At 43.7% G+C, this 23,868-nt stretch overlaps 1 protein-coding gene across 1 annotated transcript in view; it reads left to right on the forward strand.

Annotated features, from left to right (window-relative positions):
• LOC141962395 (unconventional myosin-X-like) overlaps positions 1-23,868 on the forward strand; it is a 96,036-nt gene that overhangs the window by 35,288 nt on the left and 36,880 nt on the right. Inside the window, exons 10-22 of the mRNA XM_074910510.1 lie at positions 50-179; positions 1,042-1,160; positions 4,872-5,018; positions 5,738-5,838; positions 8,002-8,068; positions 8,532-8,624; positions 12,190-12,258; positions 13,096-13,178; positions 14,707-14,815; positions 15,512-15,592; positions 16,593-16,717; positions 17,506-17,620; positions 23,523-23,629. Of these exons, the coding sequence (XP_074766611.1) occupies positions 50-179; positions 1,042-1,160; positions 4,872-5,018; positions 5,738-5,838; positions 8,002-8,068; positions 8,532-8,624; positions 12,190-12,258; positions 13,096-13,178; positions 14,707-14,815; positions 15,512-15,592; positions 16,593-16,717; positions 17,506-17,620; positions 23,523-23,629 (1,346 nt within the window). The remainder of the gene's footprint in view (positions 1-49; positions 180-1,041; positions 1,161-4,871; positions 5,019-5,737; positions 5,839-8,001; positions 8,069-8,531; positions 8,625-12,189; positions 12,259-13,095; positions 13,179-14,706; positions 14,816-15,511; positions 15,593-16,592; positions 16,718-17,505; positions 17,621-23,522; positions 23,630-23,868) is intronic.

Here is a 23,868-nt window from a genome sequence, read left to right on the forward strand (position 1 = left end):
ACTCTATGCCTGTATGTATAGCCAACATTAGCTGTATGGTTTTGCATAGACTGCCATGAAGGTGGTGGACTTCAGCACTGAAGAAATCAGAGACATCTTCAAACTTCTTTCTGGCACACTTCATCTGGGAAATGTTGAATTCATGACAGCTGGTGGGGCCCAGGTCACAACAAAAGCGGGTAAGTGGGACCCCAGCAACTTGGTAGACCATGCAAAACCTAGTAAGGCCCCAGTAAAGCTCACTCCGTCGTTCTTTCTGCCTCTGCTGTGCTGGCCTGCAGTGCCTTTGCAAGCAGGTTCCCTGCCGTTTAATCCTGCAAAAGCATTGCCACAGGATGCATAGCTCCAGAGCACTGGTATATTTTAGTTGGGCTGTGGCCCTGTGATCCATTTGTCCTCCTGGATCCTCTCAGGCTGAGTCGTCAGTCTCACAGTTTCTCTTTTGCATTGAAAGAGTGGGAAGAAATAGGAACAGGGAAGACTTTGGGATAAAAGCAGTCTGTTACAGACTTTCCCACATCTTCCTTTGAAGCATCTTTTAGTGTGCACTGTTACAGTTATCCAGTCTGAGCTGGTCTGGTAAAGTGAATCCCTAAACAGACAGAAGCAATAATTACATACTACAAGTACTTGAAGTCTTAAGTTAATTGCCTCTCTCCTTGACATCCAAGTTTAGCAATCCCATGCTCAGACAGCACTATTGTGCCTTTAGGAAAATGTAGCTTCTCATTCAGTAAATATTTTGCTGGTGCTGAGCTTTACACAGTGCTTTGGTCTTCCTGTTGTCAGCAGAAAGGCTGACTTACAAGTGTCTGTGGCCCATAACGGGTGCTGACCCTGACTCAAACTGGATGTGTGAGCTTGCAGCTTTGGGTATGCCAAAGAGAATTAATTAAAGGGGGGTGCGTTTTACGCTGGGGCTTAGTCACTTGCCTTGTAGGAATCTCTGGGATTTCCTCACTGAGCTGCAGAATATGGATCCCCCCCATTAGTGATGGGGATCCATGCAGAAGAAAAAAGTGTGTCCTCTTTTGTTATTAGTGCTGAACATTGCCAGTGACCTCCTGGGCTTAGACTCCTTTCAGCTTTCTGAAGTACTGACACAGAGATCCATGATTCTGCGTGGGGAAGAGATCAGCTCCCCTCTCACCGTGGAACAGGTAAGTGTCCTAGTGTATACTACTGCTTCTGCCACTTCTACATTTCCAGGCCCTCTGTCTCCCTCTTGTATCATCCATTCAAGTTTAGGGTTTCCTGTTACACCCCCTAGGTGCTCAGCTGTGCCCTCAAGTATTTTGCCCTCGTTCGTAGTTCAGGTCCCCGTGTTGACTTTTTAGGCTTTACGGGGGAGTTCACTTGCAAATGGCAATGCGCAATGCTGGTTTTAAGTTACCTTCACTCACCAGGAATGGGTCATGCTTGTGTCATGTGGAAGGTACATCAGATGCTTTGTGGTAATTGCATGTTTGCATGCTTTGACCTTGCAGAACTCCCAAGTTAATGCTGCATTTACTGGAAGATAAAAGCTTGCACATAGTTACCACAAAACCTCCGGCAGATGGTAGGTTGTTACCCCACAGTAGCTTCTTTGTGTATCCATACAACTGCAAAGGAGGACCAAATAAACTGATAGGTAGTTTTCATCTGCTGAACCTGTACTGTGTGCTGGAGCCCATCCTGCTTATCTATTACATTTCTATGTGGTTCATTACAGTGTTGTGCTTACTAACTTTGATTTGTGGTGTTGCTGATCACTTGAGGGCACTCTTGGTGTTTTAGGTCCATGGACAGATAACTAGAAAATCTGTTAGTAATAAAATGCAAGACACTGGGAAACAAGGAATTATATTACTAGGATGGAGGAAGCATTATGTTGTAGTAAAATGAACATCTGTAATGGAAATCTTGTGGTGGCATGGACTGCAGAAGGTTATCAGTCCAACCCCTATGTTGGCAGAGAAACCAGAGTTACTAGGTTCCCTCTGATGGTTGTCTGTCTAACCTTCCTTCAGATTTCCCATGGAAGGAATTTCACAACCTCTTTAAGTATCCTGCTGTAGCTTCAGTGAAATCTGGAGCTGAGAAGATTTTCCTCATATTTAGATTACCTTTGACATCCCAACTGTCCACCTTTATAGCTTCTGCTTCTGTGAAGTTTTTCACATGGTGTTTTCTTTTCTAAGCTAAACAATCCAGTTCCTTCAACATTTCCTTGTAAGTAATTTTCTAAATCTCTTCTCTCTCTGTTTTCCCACATCTTTCAAGAAGTAGAGTGCCTCTAACTGGACACCATATTCCAGCTGAAGTCTCAGCAGCGGTCATTACAGCAGAGTAGTCACTTCTTTTATTGCTGTGAACACACCTGCTAATATATCACAAGCTAAGCTTTGCCTTTAAGAAATGGTATCTTTTCATAGTCTGTGACCATTCTTTGAAATGAAATAGTGTGAAAATTATTTTTCATCCTATAGTCTGTGATAGATGTCCTCAGTATCCAGTACCAGTTTCTCTTATCAGCTGCCCATGCTAAATAAGCCACGTCTTTCTATATCAGTGCATAAGGATGGATAACAAATAACGCCAGAGACACTCCATGCAGTCCAGAGCAACAGTACACAGTTGTAGCATTTACAAGAGTCTCCCTGAACAGAGCTTTCCCTGATAGTATAGCAATTCCTGACATTTGTGCATGTTGGACCCCACATGTACTACTTGCTGCCCAGTGAAGACTGCAAGAAAATTCTTATAGCAAGTGGATGCTACTACTTAGCTGTCTTCACCAGGTGAGCCTGTTGCACTGAACACTGGGCCTGTAAAGACTTGTTCCAGCTTAAGCCCTCATGTACTGTGCCCACCTATCCCACTTGTTGCTGTGGGAACACACTGATAGAGCTGCCAGGGAGTTCTCATTGTGTAATGGGCTCATTACCCATCTGAGCTTTGACATTTTAGTGGGCTGAATGGATGAACTGGCATGAAGGCGGGCAAAGCTGGGAGGATGAAAGGAGCCTTTGAGAATCTCATTTGAACCATATTGTGGGGAAAACATCTTTGCTTACAGCGGGATGGGGAGGTCCTGTTCTTGGAAAATAAGTCTAACTTACTGTGTAGCCAGAGACATTACAGAGGCATGGCCTTGAGGGCATTCTCAGTCCCAGCTAATAAGACAGATCATCTGATGGAGAGAAGTACCCAGAAAAGGCACGTGTGCCCATGCTTTGAAATGTTCTATTTTGTGGAAAAAGGAGGTTGCTGTGTGTTCTCAGTCTTGGGCTGCTGGAGAGGGGATACTACCCAGGAACAGAAAGGAGGAAAAAAATAGTGAGATTGAGTGAAAAGAAAGATCTTGCAGGCTGGGCCTCAGGAGCTTGCTGAGAGGGGCTGGGAGTATCCAGAAGCAGTTTGCCATTAGCAAAGCAGAACAGGAGAGGTCATGTTATTCAGGCCTGCAAAGTTGAAGAGGATGAGGATACATTTAGAAGATCTCTGTCTTTGCTGGTCAGGCCTACTGTAGGAATTACCCTGGTGTCACAGGTAAGACAACCTGTAATTCATCCAGATACTGCGGTTTATTTATAAAATGACAAGATTATAGGGTTTACCCTACTTGATTATTTCATATACTTGATCACTCACCCTTCAGCATTATGTTCATTAGATGTCAACTTCTTTTCCCAGTCGGGAGACTGCTGCTTGTCTAGGACAGTCAGGCTGAAAGTTGTGTTGGTTCATGTTGTGTACCTTCTTGCACTTACCCATCTTGGGAACTACCAGCTGAGGTCCTTGGGCATACCCTGACACTTATCTCCACATGTCTCTCATACTCAGGGTCTTTCCCCACTTCCAGTGTCTTTCTTCCAGTCAAGATCTTTGTCATCTTCTTTCCTGGCCCCCTCTTCTACTCTCTGGCTTCATGTCTTCTTTTGGGGAACTTTTATTTTAGCCTCTTCTTCTTTACAGAACTCTAACCCTTGGTTTCCCAGTCTAAATAGTGTATGTGCAGAAGGACAGCGTGCGATCAGCCTCTTAATTCGTGGTTTTAACTCATGTCTCTTTATTTATTGGAGGATTTTGGGTGTGCCACTTTTGTTTAGTCCAGGTTTTGTCAAAATTTACAACCAGCCCGTTCCTGTTACAGCTATCGAATAGCATGCTTTCACTTGAGATTTCAAAAGTTCGATTTCAGACATTCATCCACACACTTACATACGCCCAATTAACTACCTGTTAGTGATCACAATTTAAGTTATTTTTTCCACCTATGACACTTGGTTGTGGTCACTGCGTGGGATGTGGCTCAGCTCCAGAAAGGTCTCTCAACCCATGCTCTTCTGTGGCATGTCTTACCTGGCTTCCAGTAAGATAATGCTATTTGCAGGAAAGTTTTGGAGGGGGGATTTTGAAGGTAACTTGGTGACAGAATACTCTATTAAATCCTCTCCTACAAGTTTTTGAAAAACTGAGTGGATACCCATTTGACAGCTCCACTAGGAGTACTGAACTGAGATACCTTGCCTGTCACTGCAAATTTTGTCTCAGGTGATACAAATGACTGTTGTGGGCATAGTAATGAGGTATTTTGTTACCTTCCCTGCCCTAGCACTTGTTTCAAAAGATGTCAGTGATTTTGCTACTTACTTCAACCTCTCAAATTAGTTACTCAAAGGTAATACATGGTGTATTTGTGTGTGGATGGGCTATTTGCAAACTTGAATATTGACTGCACGTATAAATACTGCACCGTTCACAACCAGTACAGAGGCTGAGACATCTGAAGAGGAGTGGAGGAACCTGAAGTCCCATTGAGATTTGTGGTGCCCCTTGTGCCTCCGCTTCTCCCTGTGTCTGACTTTTTCTCTCTGTATTTACAGGCAGCTGACTCCAGAGACTCCCTCTCTATGGCGCTCTATTCTCAGTGTTTTTCGTGGCTCATTAGCAAGATTAATACGAAGATCAAAGGCAAGGAAAACTTTAAGTCTGTGGGCATCCTGGATATTTTCGGCTTTGAGAACTTTCAGGTCAGGATTTTGTCTTTTTTCAGAGTGGGTTGGTTTTGGAGATATTGGTGCACACAGGAAAGAATTTTGGTTGGTTTGTATCCTGTTTAGGTTAGCATAGGGCATTCTGGAATTTCTCCACTGTCACTTACCCCGGAAGCATCAAGATCTATTTAGCTGCCCATTTCTGCCACCTGTATTCATGTAGGCTGATGTTCAAGGTCTGGTTTGTGACACTGATCGTAAGTAGATGTGCTGTGATAGGTAATACTGAATTTTTGACTTGTATACGAACTCAGTGTCCAATTTCTATGTGCACATTGTTTGTTTACATCTGGTTTGCCTTGTGTTAAGAATCCTGTGTGTAATGCTTCTGACTGCAACTGATGAGAGATGTATGTTGAACAGCCATACAGTGACTGCTCAGATATATCAGAGAAAGCTCAGTGACCTAACACTTAGGGATTATATTTCTTTCTTTCTAAGAAGAAGAGAAATGTGATTGTCTTTAGCATCCTTTACTACCATTTAGGCCTACTGAATTAACTTTGCATGAGCTACAAAAGCTGTTCTCCTAGTGGACCTTCCCATACTGTCCTCCTCAGGTCCATCCTAACCCCTTGCCTCTGTGCTCTCTTGACTTCATTTCAGGCCTGGCATCTTCCCCATTACTGTCATAGATTCCTTTAGAGCCCAGGGACAGGAATGTTAAGTTTTATAATTTTTGTTTCTTCTTACAGGTGAATCGTTTTGAGCAGTTTAACATTAACTATGCAAATGAGAAACTCCAGGAATATTTCAACAAACATATCTTCTCCTTGGAGCAGCTGGAGTACAACAGGTGAAAAACGGGGAAGGGAGCCCTATTGCTTTCGTGGGTGGTAGAATGGAGGGCATCATTCTTCCTTTCTTCTGTCCAGTCCCTACTGCTAAGGCAGAAGAGGCAGCTGGACCTTAGTGCAACTTTGTAGATGTGTCTCTGTAAGCACTGTCCATGTTATTTGCCAGCATAGGCCACTTTTCTCCAAGCAAAAGCTCTCTCCTTTGTAGTATTTAGAAGGTCCGGATTCCCTTCTATCTCAGCTGAATGGGAAGATCTTGGGCTTTAACCCATTAGAACACATGTTCACTGGCCTTATTACTGACTTCAGTAATCATTTACCTAAGGTAATGCTGGTGTTATGCAGATGGAATCTTGGTGTGCAGAAAAGAAAGTCCCTAAAGATAGATGGTTAAATAACAGCTCTTTCTGTTCTAGAGATTCCTATGCTGTGAAAAGGGCTCTTTTCCTTAGCAAGATTTAAATCAGGCTGTTTCCTGAGCTTAAAGAGCATGAGATCTTCTGCACAGCTGTTTCTTTTCTGTGGGCGTCATATTGGGTTGTGTTTTGTGAAGTACCTGAGATGCTCTAGAGTATTTCTGTTTCTAGAGAAGGCTGCTAGACAAATACTTCAGTTCTTTCTCTGAAACAGAAGCCTTTATGTTTGTGAATGAAGCAATTGAATAGGGTCAGTGAGGGCAAATGAGAGCAGCCTTGTAAAGGGAGACAGTTGAATAGGCGATTCATGAAATTCTAAAGATTACAAAACTGCAAGGCTATTTATGCACTCGCTTCTCAGGCCAGTTTCACCATTGCAGGAAGCTTGTGTTAAGAATGGTATCATCATGACAAAAGACTTTTTCCTGATGGTTACATAGGAGTTTAAGTTCTGTGGCTGGACTTTGGAAAGAACAAGGGAATCTTATTATTGACTACTCATCAAGTTATTCTAGGGGGATGTGCTCAAAGTGAATCTACCAGCTCTGCATCCTTAGGTTTAGTAAGTAGCTCCATGTATTTCATCATTCGATTAGGCAGGGGGGCTGTGACAAGAGACAACTTGATTCATTTGTGATTTGATTTGTTTCAGAAAATTCCACTCCCTTCAATTCTGGAAGGTCTTCTTGTTTTTATGAGGAATCCAAGAGGTCTTTTTGTAAAAATATATGGCCTGCCTCACACCCATTGTTGCAAAAATCTGAAACACTGTGAAACAGTATTTCTTGTCATTAAGTGGATAAGATATCCCACTGTGGGGGATAGATAGTTCTTTCCATGCTTCAGAAATTATTCCAGTTCGTTGTTTCTAGCTGTTGCCCACAGGTTTATAAATGCTTCGAAGCTGAAAGTACGAAGCCTAGGCTGAAGGGTTTATAGACAACACCTTCACTATCTTCAGAATGTTAGCCTTCACCTGAAAGTTGTTTGTATCAGAATTGTCAGTAAGTAGCTTAACACATAGCCTGTAGTCTTCCTTAGATTCCTGAGCAAGAGTTATTCCCAGGCTTCTCTGAATTCTGAAAACAGAAACAGCCTGTATTATGGAAGTGTATGAAGGTGGTGAGCAGGAGGAAAACATGTTCAGCACAGATTTACAGAATTTCATGGATGATTTTCAAGGCATGGTTATTGCACTGCTGTACCTACATCAGCTCCCATTCTGAAAGAATCAGGGACACCCTATAGGTCCCCTGCATGTCATGCTTCATAACTATCCTTGAAAAGTTGCTTCTGTCTCTTTTCTGGTGGAGCTATGAATCGTGGTTCAGTATTCTGGCAGATGTGCTTCAAGCCTGCTTTCCAGATTGGTGGGTCAAGCAGTTGACTCTTGAAGCTGTGTAGCAAAATCCATCATCACCGCTTGGGCTGATGGTCATGACTCCTGAAAGCGCAACTGAGAGCAACTACAATTGCTTAGTGCTTGGTGTGGAAATTGCTCAGTGACTACAAGCATCAGTCCAAATCACTGATATGGGTAAGAAGGGCTGTCTCCTACTTCCATCTCCTTGTGTTACCAGTGCATTGTGTGTCCTATTCTTTTTCCTCAGCCATGGCAAAGCCTAATTCCTGCAAATCATCTTGAGTCGTGGGCAGCTACCATGCTCAGCTACTTCTGTTCTCCTGTTCCTCAGGGCACTGGATCTTGCATTTCACGTATTTGTTCTATTTGTTCTTGACTGTCAGGGAAGGGATAAACTGGGAAGCCATTGACTGGATGGATAATGCAGAATGCCTGGACCTTATCGAGAAGGTAAGCACTTATTTGTGACTTTTCCTGAGTTTCCAGGGATCACAGGGGGGGCCTTCTGATTGTCTTGTGACCTTCCCTGGGATTTTCTGGTTTCAAAAACAGGTAGTTGCTTAGATTCTCTTCCCATCATGACCTGGCAAAAGTATGAGCTGTTATAGCCATAGTCCTAGCTCATAAAGCAGATCTCTGCTCATTGTTGAGAGTAAGCTTAGGGACGGTATCAGAGTTTTAGATAGTGTTGAAGTAAAACCGTAATGTGAAGTTTCTATAAATAATCTCAATTTATATTCTGCTTGCTGAATGCATTGACTGGCCAGAACTCTGCTTTCAGCTCAAGCTTTGCGGGGTATAACTCAGAGGTTATTGTTCAACGTACTCCAGTACAGATCTCCAGTTCTTGGTTTAGTACTGTGTAGTTAGAGCTTTTGCTGACTGTAAAAGCCTGTCTCTTGTTTGTCTGTAGAAACTGGGTCTACTGGCTTTGGTGAATGAAGAGAGTCGATTCCCCAAAGGCACAGACAACACCCTTCTGGAAAAACTTCACAGCCAGCATATGGTAAGTAAGAAAATAACCTGGCAGGCAAATGATCAGTATGTTAGTCCCATTAGCATTTCAAAACCAAAAGTGAAGGTTTTGTTGATGTAAAATATGTGCTTTGTGCAGAAAATTTAAAATGCCTTAGGCCCAAACCTGTGAGTATTTAGTACGACTGGACTGAACAAAAGTAATATGTGAAGAAACCTGAAAATGGTCTCCTGTGCGCACAGAGAGACAGAGTGTGCATTCTGCAGCCTCTGGGTAGAGGAGATTTGAATTTGTAGCATGGGATGGGGGTCAGACTCTGCTGGTCTGCGACGGGACACGAGGCAGCACCCCAGGCACAGGATGTGGCTGCACAGCGTGCATGGCTTTCTCCTGCCGGCTGACTCACAGGAGTCTGGCTCCAGAGCATGTCAAATCTCTGTCTCCTGGGGCTGGGGACAGCTTTTGCCTCATGACTTTTAATGAAAGCTCTCTTATTGTTCCTAATTAATTAAATTTTTCCTCCTCTTTTTTGTATGCTGGACACAGGAGTAGAAGGGCTTTTTCATGCAGGTCAGAAAGTTATCCTGCAGACACAAAACCCACAGTGAGATCACTGTAGCAATCTCTTGCCCTGTCTCTGGCACAGCCAACACTCTGTTCTTCTTAATAGTAAATAGACTGAAAACAAAGCAAATTAAACCCTGTAGCAGGGACTGATGGTATAATTTACTACTTTAGTAAGAACATTGTCAGCTAGTATGTTTCTTATCCAGGCCTGAAAACATACAAATTTATATCCTTTATCTGACTTTTTATTTTAATTGGCAGAGATGCAGATATTCTCATTTTTCATATTTGCATCTAACCATGCTAGTAATACTCATGACTAGAAATTGGGCACAATAGCAATGACTTCTAGTTGGCTACTTGCACGTAGTTTTGTGGAAATGTTTCCTTTCCTTAGGCTTAAATTGATGCCTTCAATTTAGTCTGCTGCAGCTTTCCCTTGTATTACAGATCAAGGTATATGAGAATGCCTGTTTTAGCTTTTTTATTGTTGTTGTTATTTTCTTAACTTCTAATATAGAACTTATGAATATTTTTAATACATTACTTCTTTTGAATTTTCTTTCTGAACTGTCCCAACCTCTTCAGTTTGTCTCCAAATGGAGAAATTCCTCTTTCTTTCTGATGTTTGTCTCTGAATTCCTTTACATCTTTTCTCTATTCTTTTCTGAGATAAATAATCAGACCAGAATGCAGTTCCCTTGGTAAGAAGGTACTTGTGGTTTATTGTAAAGCAGCATGAGATCGTCAGTATTATTTTGCATTTCCTTATGTCCCACAACATTTTGGTTGCTATTTTTGGTGATTTCTGTGCATTGAGTAGCCTTTTCATTAAGCTGTTCATAGTGTCACCTCTGTCTGCTTTGAGGGGATAGCAGTTAACGTGGAACCCTAGGGAGCTTATGGGAGATGGAAGAGGCTGAGGAGCTGAAATGCAGGGAGAAATGATGAAATAGATAGTGCTCTAGGGTTTGCATTTTTTGAAGGCGAACGTGTTTTTTGTATTAGTTAAAGTCTCTAGTTCTGGCTGGAAGAGCACTGAAAGGCATCCAGCCAGCATTGCTGGAAAGCCTGAAGGACATTCTAAGAGAATAAGCCCTCTTCTCTGTGTTTTCTGTGGATTGCAATAGGCTTAAGGAGGAAAAGCATAGAGCTGGGATTTAAGAGAATATGACCTCTGATACAACAGGGGAGAGGAGCAATAGGGAAGATGGGAGAAGGAACCAGAAGCGTTGTAGGCATGGATGAAATATAAGGGATTGGTAGAAAGGGAAAGGAGACAAAGGTGCCAATCCACATGAGAGAGTCAGTAGCAGCCATGTTTGGAGTGGAAGAGAAGGAAATTTGTGGCTGGAAAAAGATGACTGTATTGGAGAAAGGGAAGAGCAAAGAAATAGAGTAAATATGAAAAGGAAAAAAGGCAATGAAAAATTTTTAACAGCACTAACAAATTATCAGGGTCAGAAGCCATCCATACAACACTGCTAAGAGAACTTGAGAATGAAAGAGCTGAATTAGTAATAGTATTGTGCTGCATCTTCAATTTTTCTTAGTACTTGTATCTGAGAAGGTGGGAAATTATTTTAATTTTTAGAAAGTATTCTAGGAAATTATAGGCCTGTAATCTTTACTATTGGGTAAATTCACAGCACGTAAATGGTCAGTTACCTCAACAGAGGGAGGCCTGTAAGACTCTGTCTCATACGAGCACTGAGGTGGCAGTTTTCTGATGATTCACAGAGCAAGGCTGGACTAGAGAGGGGCCTTATAAGACTGACTGGGTTACAAAATGAAGATAAAAAGCAGTGGAGATAAATGTAAAATGGTGTGCCTGAAGGAAAATAGTCCCAGTTTCACATTTGAAATGATGGGCCCTGAGCTCATTGCTGCTCTTCAAGAACAAGACCCAGACAAATGCTGTCATGGATAGTTCCAGGGAAACATCAGCACAGTGCTCGGTAGCAGTAAATAGCCCAGATCAAATATTAGAAATTCATAGGAAAGAAACAGAATAAAAGCAGAAAGCATTGTTACGGTACTCTATAATCCATGGATCACTATGTTGAAGGGATCCTGCAATGTGGAGAAAAGATGGTTTAGGGGAGATGTGATGGGTTTAAAAGTCACACATGGACCATAGAAGACAAATGGCACTAATGGGAGCAAGGCTTAAAACCAACCAGCTGTAGTTCCCTGTGCAGTTGGTTGAGAGAGTCCTGCAAAAGAACACTCTGGATGCAAGAAGTCTGCATGGGTTCAGGTGTGGAATGGATATGTATTTCAAAGACAAATCCACCTGGGGTTACTAGTTAGGAAGACCCTATGAAGATAATTGGAGTTCGAGAGAGTATTAGGATGAAAGTATCATTTACTTGCCTTGTTCTTATTTTACCCTACATAGCCACTGCTGGAGGCAGAATACTCAGCTGGATGGATGGTTGGTCTCAAGCAGCGTGGTGTTCTTACATAGTTAACAGTTTTTATAGAACAAAGAAAGGAGGAGAAAAATGGGAGAGCAGAACAGCTAGTAAGAGAACAGAAAAAATTAATATTGAAAAAAGGGAAGAGAGGAGCAAAGAAAGATGAGATACAGAGGAAGACAGGAGATTGTTATATTTCCTTTGACAAAGAAAAGACATGTAGGTGTTCTGCAAAGCTGCCATCTTCCCTGCATCCTGATCCCGTGTCCTGCACCACATGGTTTGTGTGGAGCCCAGTCTCCTCAGGTGTCAGACACGAAAGAATTAACATTTCATCCATGGCATGCCTGCCCAGCCTTGATTCTGCAAGCCCTTGCTCACATGAGGAATGCCTTGAAGGGGCTGGATTTTTCCATCTTATTGGAATAATATATCTGTAGTGTAGCTGCAGATAGCTGCAGCAGATGTGGCCAGGCTCTGCAACAGCTCAGGTTCTTGCCCATCCCAGCCTTGTCATAGTCATGGCAGAGTTCCTGACTGAGCCTATTTATTCTTACACTGGCACTATAAGAATTTCTTTTCTTACATTTCTTTTTCTTTCATTTCAGAGCAACCACTACTATGTGAAGCCTCGGGTAACAGACCATCAGTTTGGCATAAGACATTATGCTGGGGAGGTAGGTGGTGAGATGCTTGGTATATCTTGGGCTTGAGGTCCTGGATTTTAGATTCAAAAATCAAGAATATCTCTCAGAGCTATGTTCTTCTGCACAGTGGGAGTGTGATGGGCTTAAAATAGCATGTCATTCTCCAGTATTATATTCTCTAGCTTGGACATTTGTTTGAGTTTCTCAAGTAACTTTTGGTTTGGGGGATAAACTCCTCCTTACTTCTGTTATTCATGGTGTCTTTTCTTGGACATTCACAAACAAACAAGACCCATAGTAAATATCACAAGGGAAGATTTGACTTTCAGGAAGGAGAAAATGCTAAATGCCTGTTGCAAAAAAAAAAAAAAAGGAGTTCAAGCCTTCAAGGTTAACCGCTGCTTTTTGTTGTGGAGAGATACGGAGCAGATGGAGATGTGTCAAATAAGGGTACCTGCACACTACAGAAAGGGCTAATCTTGTCCTACAATCATATCTGCTGAGCACTGGTGGCTGGGAGGTCAGGGTACTGGGTGGCCTAGTTAGTATATCCTGAAGTGAATGGTGTACCTCACACCTTGCAGAGGATTTCCCCACACACACCCCACAGGCAGATCTCTGCAGCTGTTTCATTTGGCTCCTGTTTTTGAGGGGGTTTTGTGGGTTTTTTTAATTGATGGCTAAAAGCCACATTCTTGCCAGTAACGGCAGAGCTCTGGAGCTCTTTGACCCCAAAAATTCGTATTTTGGCACATGCCTGCAGCGTTACGATGTAGCTCTGCTGGAGGTCTTGTATATTGGCTTGTTAATGTAGAAGTGCTTAATGATTTATATGGCACTGTTCTAGTGGCTCTGTCTGCATTGCAGGTGCTATATGATGTGAGAGGTTTTCTGGAGAAGAACAGAGACACCTTTCGAGATGACATTTTAAACATGTTGAAAGACAGCAGGTATGCCTCTGTTATGCTTGTAAGTAGGCCACATCTGTTGGGTTGGACTAAGCCACATTGATGTAATAACAGACCAAGGAAAGCAGTTGCTTTTGTCTGAGCATCAGGCATCATTCTTTATCATTCTTCTCTTTGTGCTTAAGTGTCCTGGCACAAGAAAGGAGAGCTGGAGAAGTCAGATGAGGCACAGATTTAATCAGTATTCTTGTTGTCCCAGTTTTGAAAAGAGCTATAAAAGCATGACAGAAATCCCTCCAGGCAATGCTGGTTTTCTCCCTCTTCTCTTCTCCCTTTCCTCCTCTTCCTCTTACCTCCCTGTCCCAACAGGGCAAATTTGCTTCTGAACGCATCAAGACTCTTTACCATGCTGTTAAATGCCAGTCTTTGTACAGAGGCTGCTTGTTTTCCAGCCTGCTTGTTAGTGGAGAGCTTCCATCCTTATCCTGAGCCAGACTGAGCCCTTGCTGTGGGACTGGGCATGGCCCCTAATATTATACCCCAGTGCTGCAACATGACCCTAGAGAAATGAACTGACTTTGACCTTGAGCAAGTTCTGGAAGTCAGAGGTGGGGCCTAGTAGAAGGAGAGAGGCATTTAATAACATGGCAGACCCTAGAAGTTTTGAGTAGCGACTCTACTACATGCCTCTTAACACAGTCCATATGGAACCTTTGGGCTCAAGCATGATGAGACTGTTTCAGAACTGCATCTCTGAAAGAAGATGCAGTTCTGAAACTGCTGCAGAGTTTGCACTGTGAGCAGCCTTGAGACAACCTGAGGGAGCTGAGAGTATGAGCTGCTCGTAGCTGCCTTACTTGGACAGTGGCATCTGGGGAACTTTTTACACAAGGCTTAAAGCCAAAATTGTGGTCATCATTGTCCAGAATAATGGAAGGACTTAGGGTTCTTCAACAAGCCAGAAAGGGAAATGCTGCTAGAAGCAGTCACAACAAGAAACTGGCACAATCAGTGCTGGAAAACTTTTGCAACTTTGTAAGAACCAGCGCCACTCTCTAAGGAGTGGCAAAATGGTGGAAGATGCCCTAGAGCTGACCTGTGCTGAGGATAGTTGTAGAAGTCCTCTGGCCACAGAAAGGCTGCGGTTGCAATTGCATGAGCATGTCATGGGAGCTAGGTCGGGAGGAGCGTGGCAGTACACAGTCTAGCTCGAGTATGTTCAAGGTAGTTTCACCTGGGGGCATAGAGCTTGAGGGAGGTGTCCTAGCCAGTGCAGAATGGAGATTTTCCTTTGTGTAATATCCTACTTGACAGTGTGAGATGGGGTTTCTGGCTTTGCAGCCGAGTGTGACATACACGGCAACCCACAGGGTCTGGGCAGCCACATGGAACGTATTCATTTCCTCACTGAGGTGCCCAGCTGAACTGCATCCTGCAGCCACATTCCAGCACAGCAGGAATAAAAATGAGGTGTTTCACACTGGGACAGGTCAGTCGCTGAGAATGAGTGCCATCTTCTCACAGCTGGTGGGTGTCTTGTATCTTCTTTAATTCTTTTCTTCTCCCTTAGGCTGGACTTTATCTATGACCTTTTTGAAAGAGTCTGCAGTCGTTGCAGTGAAGAGACACTGAAGATGGGCACCCAGAGGCGCAGACCGACTGTCAGTTCCCAGTTCAGGGTAGGATGTTTTCCAAGAGAGCAGCAGGCTTCCAGGGAGGAGCAGATGGGTAAACCAAGGCCTGCAGCCAAGAGGAGTCATTCATCCTTGTTTTGTGTCCAGCACTGAAAATGTGCAGGAATGTTGTAGTGCTAAAAAAAGACAGTGCCACCGCCCCAAGGGTTTCTGTCTGGTGTAAAATGTGAGATGCTAAGACCGAGCAGGGTGGCAGAGGAAAAGAACACTTTGCTAAGTATATGAAGTTCTTGAGGTTCTTTGATCTTTCATGTTGGTTTGGTGTTTCAGCTAAGTGTATGTGTCCTTTTTAGGTCACATCTTTTACAAGTATAGTGGTAATTTCAGTGAAACCTTATTGGGGGGACCTTGCAGGTATGAATCTCACCCCCCCCAGATTGTCTGCAAATGTTAGTTTCACAGTTTTAGTTTCCTAAAGTTTGAGAGACTTGTAAAAATAACTCACACCAACTAGTCAGCTCTGAGATGGCCAAGGATGGCCATGTAAACAGTGTTAGAGTAAACTAACTGTGTGGGTGTGTTTTGGACAGGAAGGGATCTCCTGGGTTACTGAAGTTTTGATAGGCAGAATCAAAGCACATTAGGAATCGGAGGGCTGCATGAAGATCCTATTGCATGAAATATAGCCTGTTTCCCTCCTGTAGTGACTGATATTTTGGGTTTTGTCTTGCTGCTTTTTAGGATTCTCTCCATTCTCTGATGGCCACGCTTAGTACTTCCAACCCGTTCTTCATTCGCTGCATCAAACCAAATACCGAAAAGGCAAGTCTGTCTTGTATGTATGTTGCACAGGCCTTCATGAGCACTCACTTGCACAAATGCCTGACAGGTGCCTCTGTCAGGGTCCAAACTGAGGATAAGAGCAGTTCCCCCTCACCTCCCCTTTTTCCTTCTAGTTGTTTCATAGTTCAGGAAAAATATACCCTCCTCCTGGTAATCAGATGAAAAGGCTGCACGCTGAGTATGATACAATACAGCCATTCCCACCTTTCTGTGCTTATGAAGCCTGGAAGGTGAACAGGCTTGTGCAGAGCCCAGAGCCGTGGTAGAAGAAGCAATCACTCCTGTTTGTGGTGCCTGTAGACAATTTGTTCAGGAATGTGGGACTCGTGTGGTAGGAAGCGTCTCCTGCAGATCCCTGGCTCTGAGGCAGAGGAGCTGGACGCTTCATGAGCAAGTCACAGTGCTTAGAGACAGGCTGGCTCTTGCTTGTATTGTGAACTGTGACGGGAGGATATGCTGCTAACTAGATTGGGTGGGGAGCTCTGAACCGAAAGTTTTCTTTGTGTGTTTTGAAATCCTGTCTGATATGGCAGAGGAAAGCCTGCTAGGGGTTTTATGCCAGGAAAGAATTTTGCAGTTTGTTTCTGGTTTGACTAGAGAGACTGCAAAGAGAACTGAGTTGAGAGTTCTGCATTTTGTATGTGTTAATGCATTGTACCATTGCTTTACTGCTGTGATCCAACTATGACGGCAGTCTGCAGCCTTTTTTTTTTTCCAGGATCTGCCCAACTCCCTTTTGTCCTTTTTTCTGCACCATGCAGTGTTGTGAGGTTGCCTTCCCCTTGATCCAAACTTCCCAGTTTTCACCTGACATGCCCAAATATGCAGGGTTGACTTTCTACAGAGAAGTGGATCTACAACCTTTGACTGTCTGTGCTCAGGGAAACAGCCAGTGTTAAGCCAGCAAAGAAGTAACACCAAGATCAACATTTATTCTGTCTCTCTCCTTCTTTGTTTTTGAATCTGGATCATTATGTAGGCACCAAACCTCTTCAATCCAGATGTGGTGCTAAATCAGCTCCGTTATTCAGGGATGCTGGAGACAGTAAAAGTTCGGAGAGCAGGTTTCCCTATACGGCGCCTTTTCCAGGACTTTCTCAGCAGGTAATTGCTATCATTGTACCACATGCTGTAACAGCCCCAAGATATACAATTCTATATATTTGTTCCCTCTATAACTGCTCTTACTGATATGGATCATTTGTGGGATGCTTTTCTAACCATGCCTTTATTGCCCATATCATAGACTGATTTGGAAGATCTTTTGCAGACTTGCCTCTAGGGTAAAAGTCAGAATGGAAAAACAGCCAGACAGTCCATAAAAAAATTTTTTTTTTGTAGCTTTGCCACAGATTTGCTTGTGTGATACTGTGAAAGCCAGCTGGTCATAATATGTAAAAAGAAAATATACATAAAACCTTTGATCTGGCAGGCTGAAGCAAATTTTAAGGATAGTATGGTTGATGGTTAATATTGGAAAGAGTGATTATTTCTTTTCATTAGCTGCATCGAAAGGATTTCTTGAAGTTTAAGGCTAAAAGGGACATTGAACATTGCTTCCTTTGTCTCTTGGAGCATTAAATGCCAACCCTATGCTGAACAAAATAACTTGTGTCTGATGAAAGCACATGTTTGAGAAAGACAGTTGTTCTTTACTGAAAAATGCTGTTGAGTTTGTATTTTATTACTGGGATTGCAACAATAATTGTCAGTGTGGTAGGAACAGATAAAGGTTGGGGGATGGAAATTTCCAAATTGGAAGGTAAACATGAAGAAGGGAGGTCTCAGAGGAAGAAGGACTAATGGGAGGAGGATAATTAGAGTTAAAAGATTGGTGCAGGGGTGCAGGTTACTGTCATACATAATCTCATGAGATTTTGTTTGATTCTTAGGTACAAGATGCTTGTGAAGGGACCAAGTTTCTTAGATAACAGCAAAGCTGTATGTGCAGGCTTTCTTCAGACCTATAACAGCAGCAAGAAAGAATGGCAGCTGGGTAAAACCAAGGTACTTCACCATTGTGGGGCAGGGTATGGCTTTGTTCCAGCTGCAAGGGGATGCGATTGCATCTGGTGAGATTCAAGCCAGTAGAAAGGGCAAAGTAGTGATGCCATTGGACTATGCCATTGACCTGTACCATCTCAAATATTTCCCATATTACATACCTAGAGATGTAGAAGGCTTTTTGATTTTGTCTGAACTCTTTCTCCTTGACCAAGCCAGATCGATTTTGTCGTGTCTGATCCAATTTAAGGGTCCAAGGAGAACAATCATGGGTGTCATTGTATGCAGCTGCAATGTATGCCATTAACTCATGCCTCTTTTGCCAGATATTTCGCTCTGCTTGGCTAACCAAAATTCTTGCAGGAGGCAATGATCTGCTATTCTGTATATATCTAAACTGTGAATAAGTAGCTAGATCACCAGATGTGTGATAGCCTTCTGCTATGGAAACTCAGCTGATGGTATGTGCAGTTAGCCCAGATGCTAGCATACATTTTCTAGGAAAAGGTATCCAAATGCTTCTCCCCACTTGCATAATTCAGATTTTGCTTGTTTTTGTGAATGTTTAACACTCCTCTCTTGCCTGGTATAGTCTGGATTTTGTTTTGTTTTGTTTTCCTCCAGGCATCCAACTGGAAATGTACCCTTATCTTTCATTTAACGGGGAGGGAGCTGGGTATTTCAGGCTGAATTTTTTCAAGCTTAGAGACAGCTTCACGCAGAAATAGATGTGAGCATTGTGAGGTGTATTGCCATAGAAATCTGGGAGTGGGAAACTGTATCACAAATTTCCACATACTCCAGTAAATTCTTCAAAGAATATTCCAAGATGGGTGGTGTCCAGTGCAGACTGTATTTCTGAGTAGTGGGTATGCAGTTCATATCCAGAGCAGATGGTGGTCCATCAAAGTAACTTTTCTTGCATTTTTTTAATCTTAAGCCTTCAAAAAAGTAGTTCAGCATATTTCCAGGGTCACAATGGAACTGGAAGTGATTCTAGTGAATATTCACATTTAATTCATCCAGGAGATCAGATAATGATATCTGTTGCTTTGAGCAATCATTTTCTAATGAGTGGATAGACTATAATGTGTCTTAGAGTGAGATCGATCTCTCTCTCCACTTATTAGAGGAGTGGTGGTAGCCCAGTTGGTAGTCTGGGCTATGAACTCTGTGTGACAACCAAGGAAACCACTGGCTACTGTGGTGGTAAGGAGGTGTGTTAACCTGAAGTTTCTAAGGCCTTCCTTCACATGCCTCCGCTGTTGTTCAAGAAAGAAGGTTTTATCACTTAGCCATATTTCTGCTCTATGACTAAAGTGTTTCCCATCTTTGATTTGGGAATCTGGTGTTTCATCACTGGTTCCTGAAAGCCAGGCACCATTTCAGTCATTCTTGTACCTAGATAACCCACACTGCTTGGGTGGCTGCCAGTCTCACAGAATTTTAGTGTTAAAGCCTGTGTGGAGTGTGTGTGTGTTGCAGAGCTGCTTGTGCCTGGGAAGCTTTAGAAAGGGGTGGTTAGAGCTGGTAAACATGGAGTTTGAACTTTCTTCCTAGCATGACAAGAGATGGAAGATTGCTGGGCTACAGCAAGGGCAGCAGGGAAATGCATGTGAGGGCCAAACTCACATGCACATACTCACCTTGTAGAGTGTAAAAGGTTATAAGCTATATAGCACAAGTCCAGGGACTACAACAGACTGACGACAAGCAGGAAATTCAGGCTGCTTTGAGCCCCTCGCAGCAATAGAATCCCTTCTCTCTTCAGTCCTTGTGTATCCTGAAAGGCTGAGTACATCTGTCTGTTTTCACTCGCTCCTTGACCTGCACAAAGTCTTTTGGAAAAACAATATAGGTGGTAGATTGTGGCAAACAAAATGTCTTTGTATTTTGCCAAAACACTGTATGTAGTCTAATGTAATTTTTTTGAACAATTCTGTCCTATAAACTAAAACTTGGCTTAAGAGCTGTATGTGGCATGTTGGTAAACAGCAGTGTCTCTGCTAGGGCACTGGTTGGTGATGGGTCTGAATATTGTGGGAAGAAAGAAATGACTAAGAATGGCAGTCTTTGTATCTCTATTTCTTTATGTCTGAGAAGGAAAATTGAAAGGAGCTGGGAAGCAGTTCAGCCATCAAGTTTGGTTGTAGAAGTTATTTTATATTCAACGTGGTTTGAATTAGAGGTGTTTGTTCTGGTAGAGGAGAGCAGATCTATTGATTCTAAAGAATATATTACTCCAAGACTGTCCTGGTCTGTTCCACCCTTGCTGCCATGCTGAATGGTTGCCCAGCCCCTGGTTGATCCAAGGTGCATTGCCCTGCCATTTCATTCTTCAGATGAGCTGCTTGACGTTCTTCCCCATGCTCAGATGGCAGCAAAGCCATTTCATTGCTCCTTTGGAGACCCCTCTTGCAACTCTGCTTTGTGACAGTGCCTCTAGAAAGCCTGTCCCTAGGAAAGCAGATGCCAAGGTGAGGCCGTGCAAAGTAGTGGTGGTTCCTGGTGGTCCCTTCCCTGCTGCCTGTATTCAGCTGTTCTGTCTTGGTTCTGGATTACAGATTGCTTTGTCTGCATTTGTGTTTTAGCTGATGATAGGTAACACAGGCCTGGAATACTTGGGTTGATGAAGAAAAGAGCCCTTATTTTTCCAGAGGCTTTCAGGTAAGGGTGTAGTGAAGCTACCAGCTAAGGGGCACAGAGTATAGGTCAGTCCTGGAGAGGAGGTCTCCTGTCTGCCTTTGCTGCCGCTTTTGCTGTACAGGTGCAGCTCTGGGTACCCACGTTGCAATTCCCAGAAATAACCTTGGCTTATGGAGTCAGGAGTAGCTACTGGAAAAGGTGTGGCAGGCCAATAGGGATGTAACCTAGGAAGAACTATAAGGGGTGGGTGAAGAGCAAGGCTTATAGAAGGGGGAATACTTCCTGCAAAATGAATGGAAGGATAATTATATCCCTAGCAATTGTTTGAAGGAGGAAGGAAAAGACTCTGTGAATTAGTGCAGGGGATTGTGAAGCTTGGGAAAGGAAATGGAGGAGGAAGGGCAGGATGATCTTTGTGTTCTTCATTAAGAATAGAGCAGCTGCTGTGCTGGCAATTGTCAAATTAATGTTTATACGAGGTATTAATATATATATATATATATATATATAAGGCAGGTTTTATCCAGTGGCATGGCAGAGATGAGGGCTTGGATGCGAACAAGCAGTGTGACGATGGAAGAGCTTGTGCTAAGGTGCCCTTGTCTTCACTGGGGATGTGCTGGGATGGAGCAGCAGCTTCTGTGTTCCTTTCCTCAATACACCTGGACCTTCTGCCATTCTTGCCCATACCCACAACACAGATTTCCTATGTTTAACACAGCAATCCTTGCTTTTTGAAAGCGCTCATTTCCACGTTTTAAACTGCTGTTTTGTAGGGCCTGTTTGAAGGAGAAGGCTTCTGTAGACTATTTGGCATCCAGGTCACAGTGACCCACTTCCTGCTGTCCCAGTGATGTCTCCAAGATTCATATGATTTCACTTAGGACACATGGGTACACATGCAGTTACATTTGTATCTGCTTATCTACACATAACCTTAACATGTTCACTGTTGCACCGATGGTGCACACACGCATTGAGGTTCTGTGAAGAACACTGTGGTGCTGCACTGTGGTTTAAAACTTGGCCAGTGTCTAATATGAGCAGATATAATAGAAATAACCTTGTATGTTTTGTCCAATCATTCCTTCTTCAGATGAAAGTGATCTCATGTTTTCAAAAAGTGACTATGAATTATAACACAGAAACGGCTACCTTCCAAGTTATTTCCACAAGGCATCAAAAATATTTCTGGGTTTGAATGCATTTTGCTCTTCCTTGTCATCTATGGGAGTCTAAAAAAACCCCTCAAAATGCCAATAGCTTATAACTAGATATTGATATGTTATTTGAGATTAACCCCTTACTCTCAAGCATATATAAAAAACCCTATAGGATTAGGGTTGGGTCTTGTTGAACACTACATGCTCTAAAGTTCTGTGTTTTTTCCCCCTCCTTACTGGCACAGCAAAGTCTGTGCTTGGTAGGGAAATAGTGATGGAGTGAGTATTTTTGCAATTTGATGAAGAGAAGGGATGGAGACAGTGTTTTGGCGGTTGCATTCCTGGAATGGGTGACTGTTGCTTGGTTCTGGAATGTCATGGAAAGAGCAATCCCTGCTTCAAAGAAGTCTTTAAAAGATTGTTGAATTGACAGAGGTAGTGGATGTACAACTTGCAGGGAAGGATGCCAGCTTCATGGTTGGCAGTACCTTGATAATGAACCTTCTTTTAAGGCTACCCATGGTTACTTAGTCATTACAAAGCAGGTCATTTCTTGAGGCCATCTTAATGACAATGGCTCCCCAAGAGAAATCCCCAGGAGTCCAGGGAAGCCACTGGGTATGGGTACTAACTCAGGGAGAGGTTTCAGTACATGGCGGTCATTGCAGGGGGAAAAAAACCTAAATAAGTGATGAGGCCAAAAGCAGTGATGGAAGGGAATGTATACAGAGACATAAGGGGAAGTAAGTGGGGAGGGGAAGAGTGTGCAGAACACTGGACTAAAGGACTGTTCAAATCTCTGAACATCCCTGTGGCCTCAGCATAGCCACATGGATCCAGAAAATTTATAAGGGGTTTTTACTGATTAATACAGTTCTGCAGATTGATGAGTGTCAGCTCAGAGCCTGCATTCATGGCAGTGCTTTAACAAGTGGGTCAGCGCTTGCCTAGCATAGTCTGTTCTGCTGCTGGCCCTGGGTAGGGATTTAGCCAATGTCAGGCACCAGGTCACACGAGCATGGCCATATGGCAGTTGCTGCTGTGACTGCAGCTTGTATGGACATACCTTAGCCTACTTATTCTAGGCTGGGTACTGCTAGCAGCATAGCCACGGCGCTGTGGACCTCCATGCAGGCTGCAGTCCATCTCAAAAAGCAAAGCATTCATTTCAGCAATTTGTGCTGAACCCTGTGCTAACATAATGCAAGCCAGCTGCTTTGAAGTAGCTCAGATATGTCAGCACAATTCCTGTAAACATGCCCTTATCTTGCTTGTATCTCAGTCCTTTTGTCTCTATGATAGCACTGTCATCCCTCACACAAGCATTTAGCACTGAGCAGAGGTCTGAAATATGGGTGATGGAAGATGCTTGAGAATTAAAATACTGGACACTGAAAAGCAACCAGTAATACTTGGAGACCTCTCCCAAGGGGGGTGAGTTCCCCCCAGTGCATGGCTGCACTGCTGAACCTCTTCAGCGTGAAAGCATCTCCACTTCAGAGTTCCTGGAGGTTGGTGGAGGGTTTCATCTCCGGTGGACTGAGGGTACGCCCAACTTTGCACTTCGAGAGGGCTTTTAGCTTTCCAGCTGTCTTCCATTATTAGCACTGCTGTTAAGATTGCTTCCTGGAGTCTAGAAATCTAAATGCTCCTCCCTTTCCCTGAAATGCGGAGGAGTTTCTTAGCAAAATATTTAATCACACAAGTAGGTATCAGTGCCTGCTGCAGGGAGGTACTGGATTGTGCAGGGAAAGCTGTCAGCTGGGAAAGAGTTAATCACAGGCGCAAGCCCAGGCTCTCCTCCTCCTCCCTCCTCTTTCCCTCCTTCCTCTGCTCCCTCCCTCTCTCTCTCTTTTAAGTCTTGACCACAGAGTGAGGGAGGCGGGGGTTGGGCACCGAGTTCGGCTCTTGTCGCTGCTGCAAAACTTTTTCCCGGTGCTGTGAGTGCGGGCACCCGGGGCGAGGCGCCGCGGCTGGCGCGCCGGGCACGGGGCACGCTCGGCGCTGCTCGCCCGGGGATGAAACCTCCCGGCGCTCCCGGGGACTGACTTCTTTCCTCTCTTTGTGTTTATTGAAACTCCTCCCCGTGGCGTCAGGTTTTCCTGAAGGAAGCTCTTGAGCAGAAGCTGGAGAAGGATCGGGAAGAGGAGTTGAGGAAAGCAGCTATAGTCATCCGGGCCCACGTCTTGGGCTACATGGCAAGGTCAGTGCTGGGGGCTGCCCCACCATCCCTGTGCTTGGGTGCCTGGGTTGCCCCAAACCCCTGCTTTGCTCTAGTCCCCTTGCATCCCTCCCTTCTTCCCCTTCTGTATTGCAAGGGAGAGTTGCAGTATCTGCCCTCCCTGCTGGCATCAGTCCTGCTGAAACCTTTCTCTACCTTTGCCACCTCTTGTTCGGTTCTGTGCACGCTTGCACTCTCCCTCAACCCTGCTCAACAGGCTT

Source organism: Athene noctua, chromosome 7 (genome assembly GCF_965140245.1).
Source record: "Athene noctua chromosome 7, bAthNoc1.hap1.1, whole genome shotgun sequence".
In the NCBI taxonomy this organism is placed as follows: domain Eukaryota; kingdom Metazoa; phylum Chordata; class Aves; order Strigiformes; family Strigidae; genus Athene; species Athene noctua.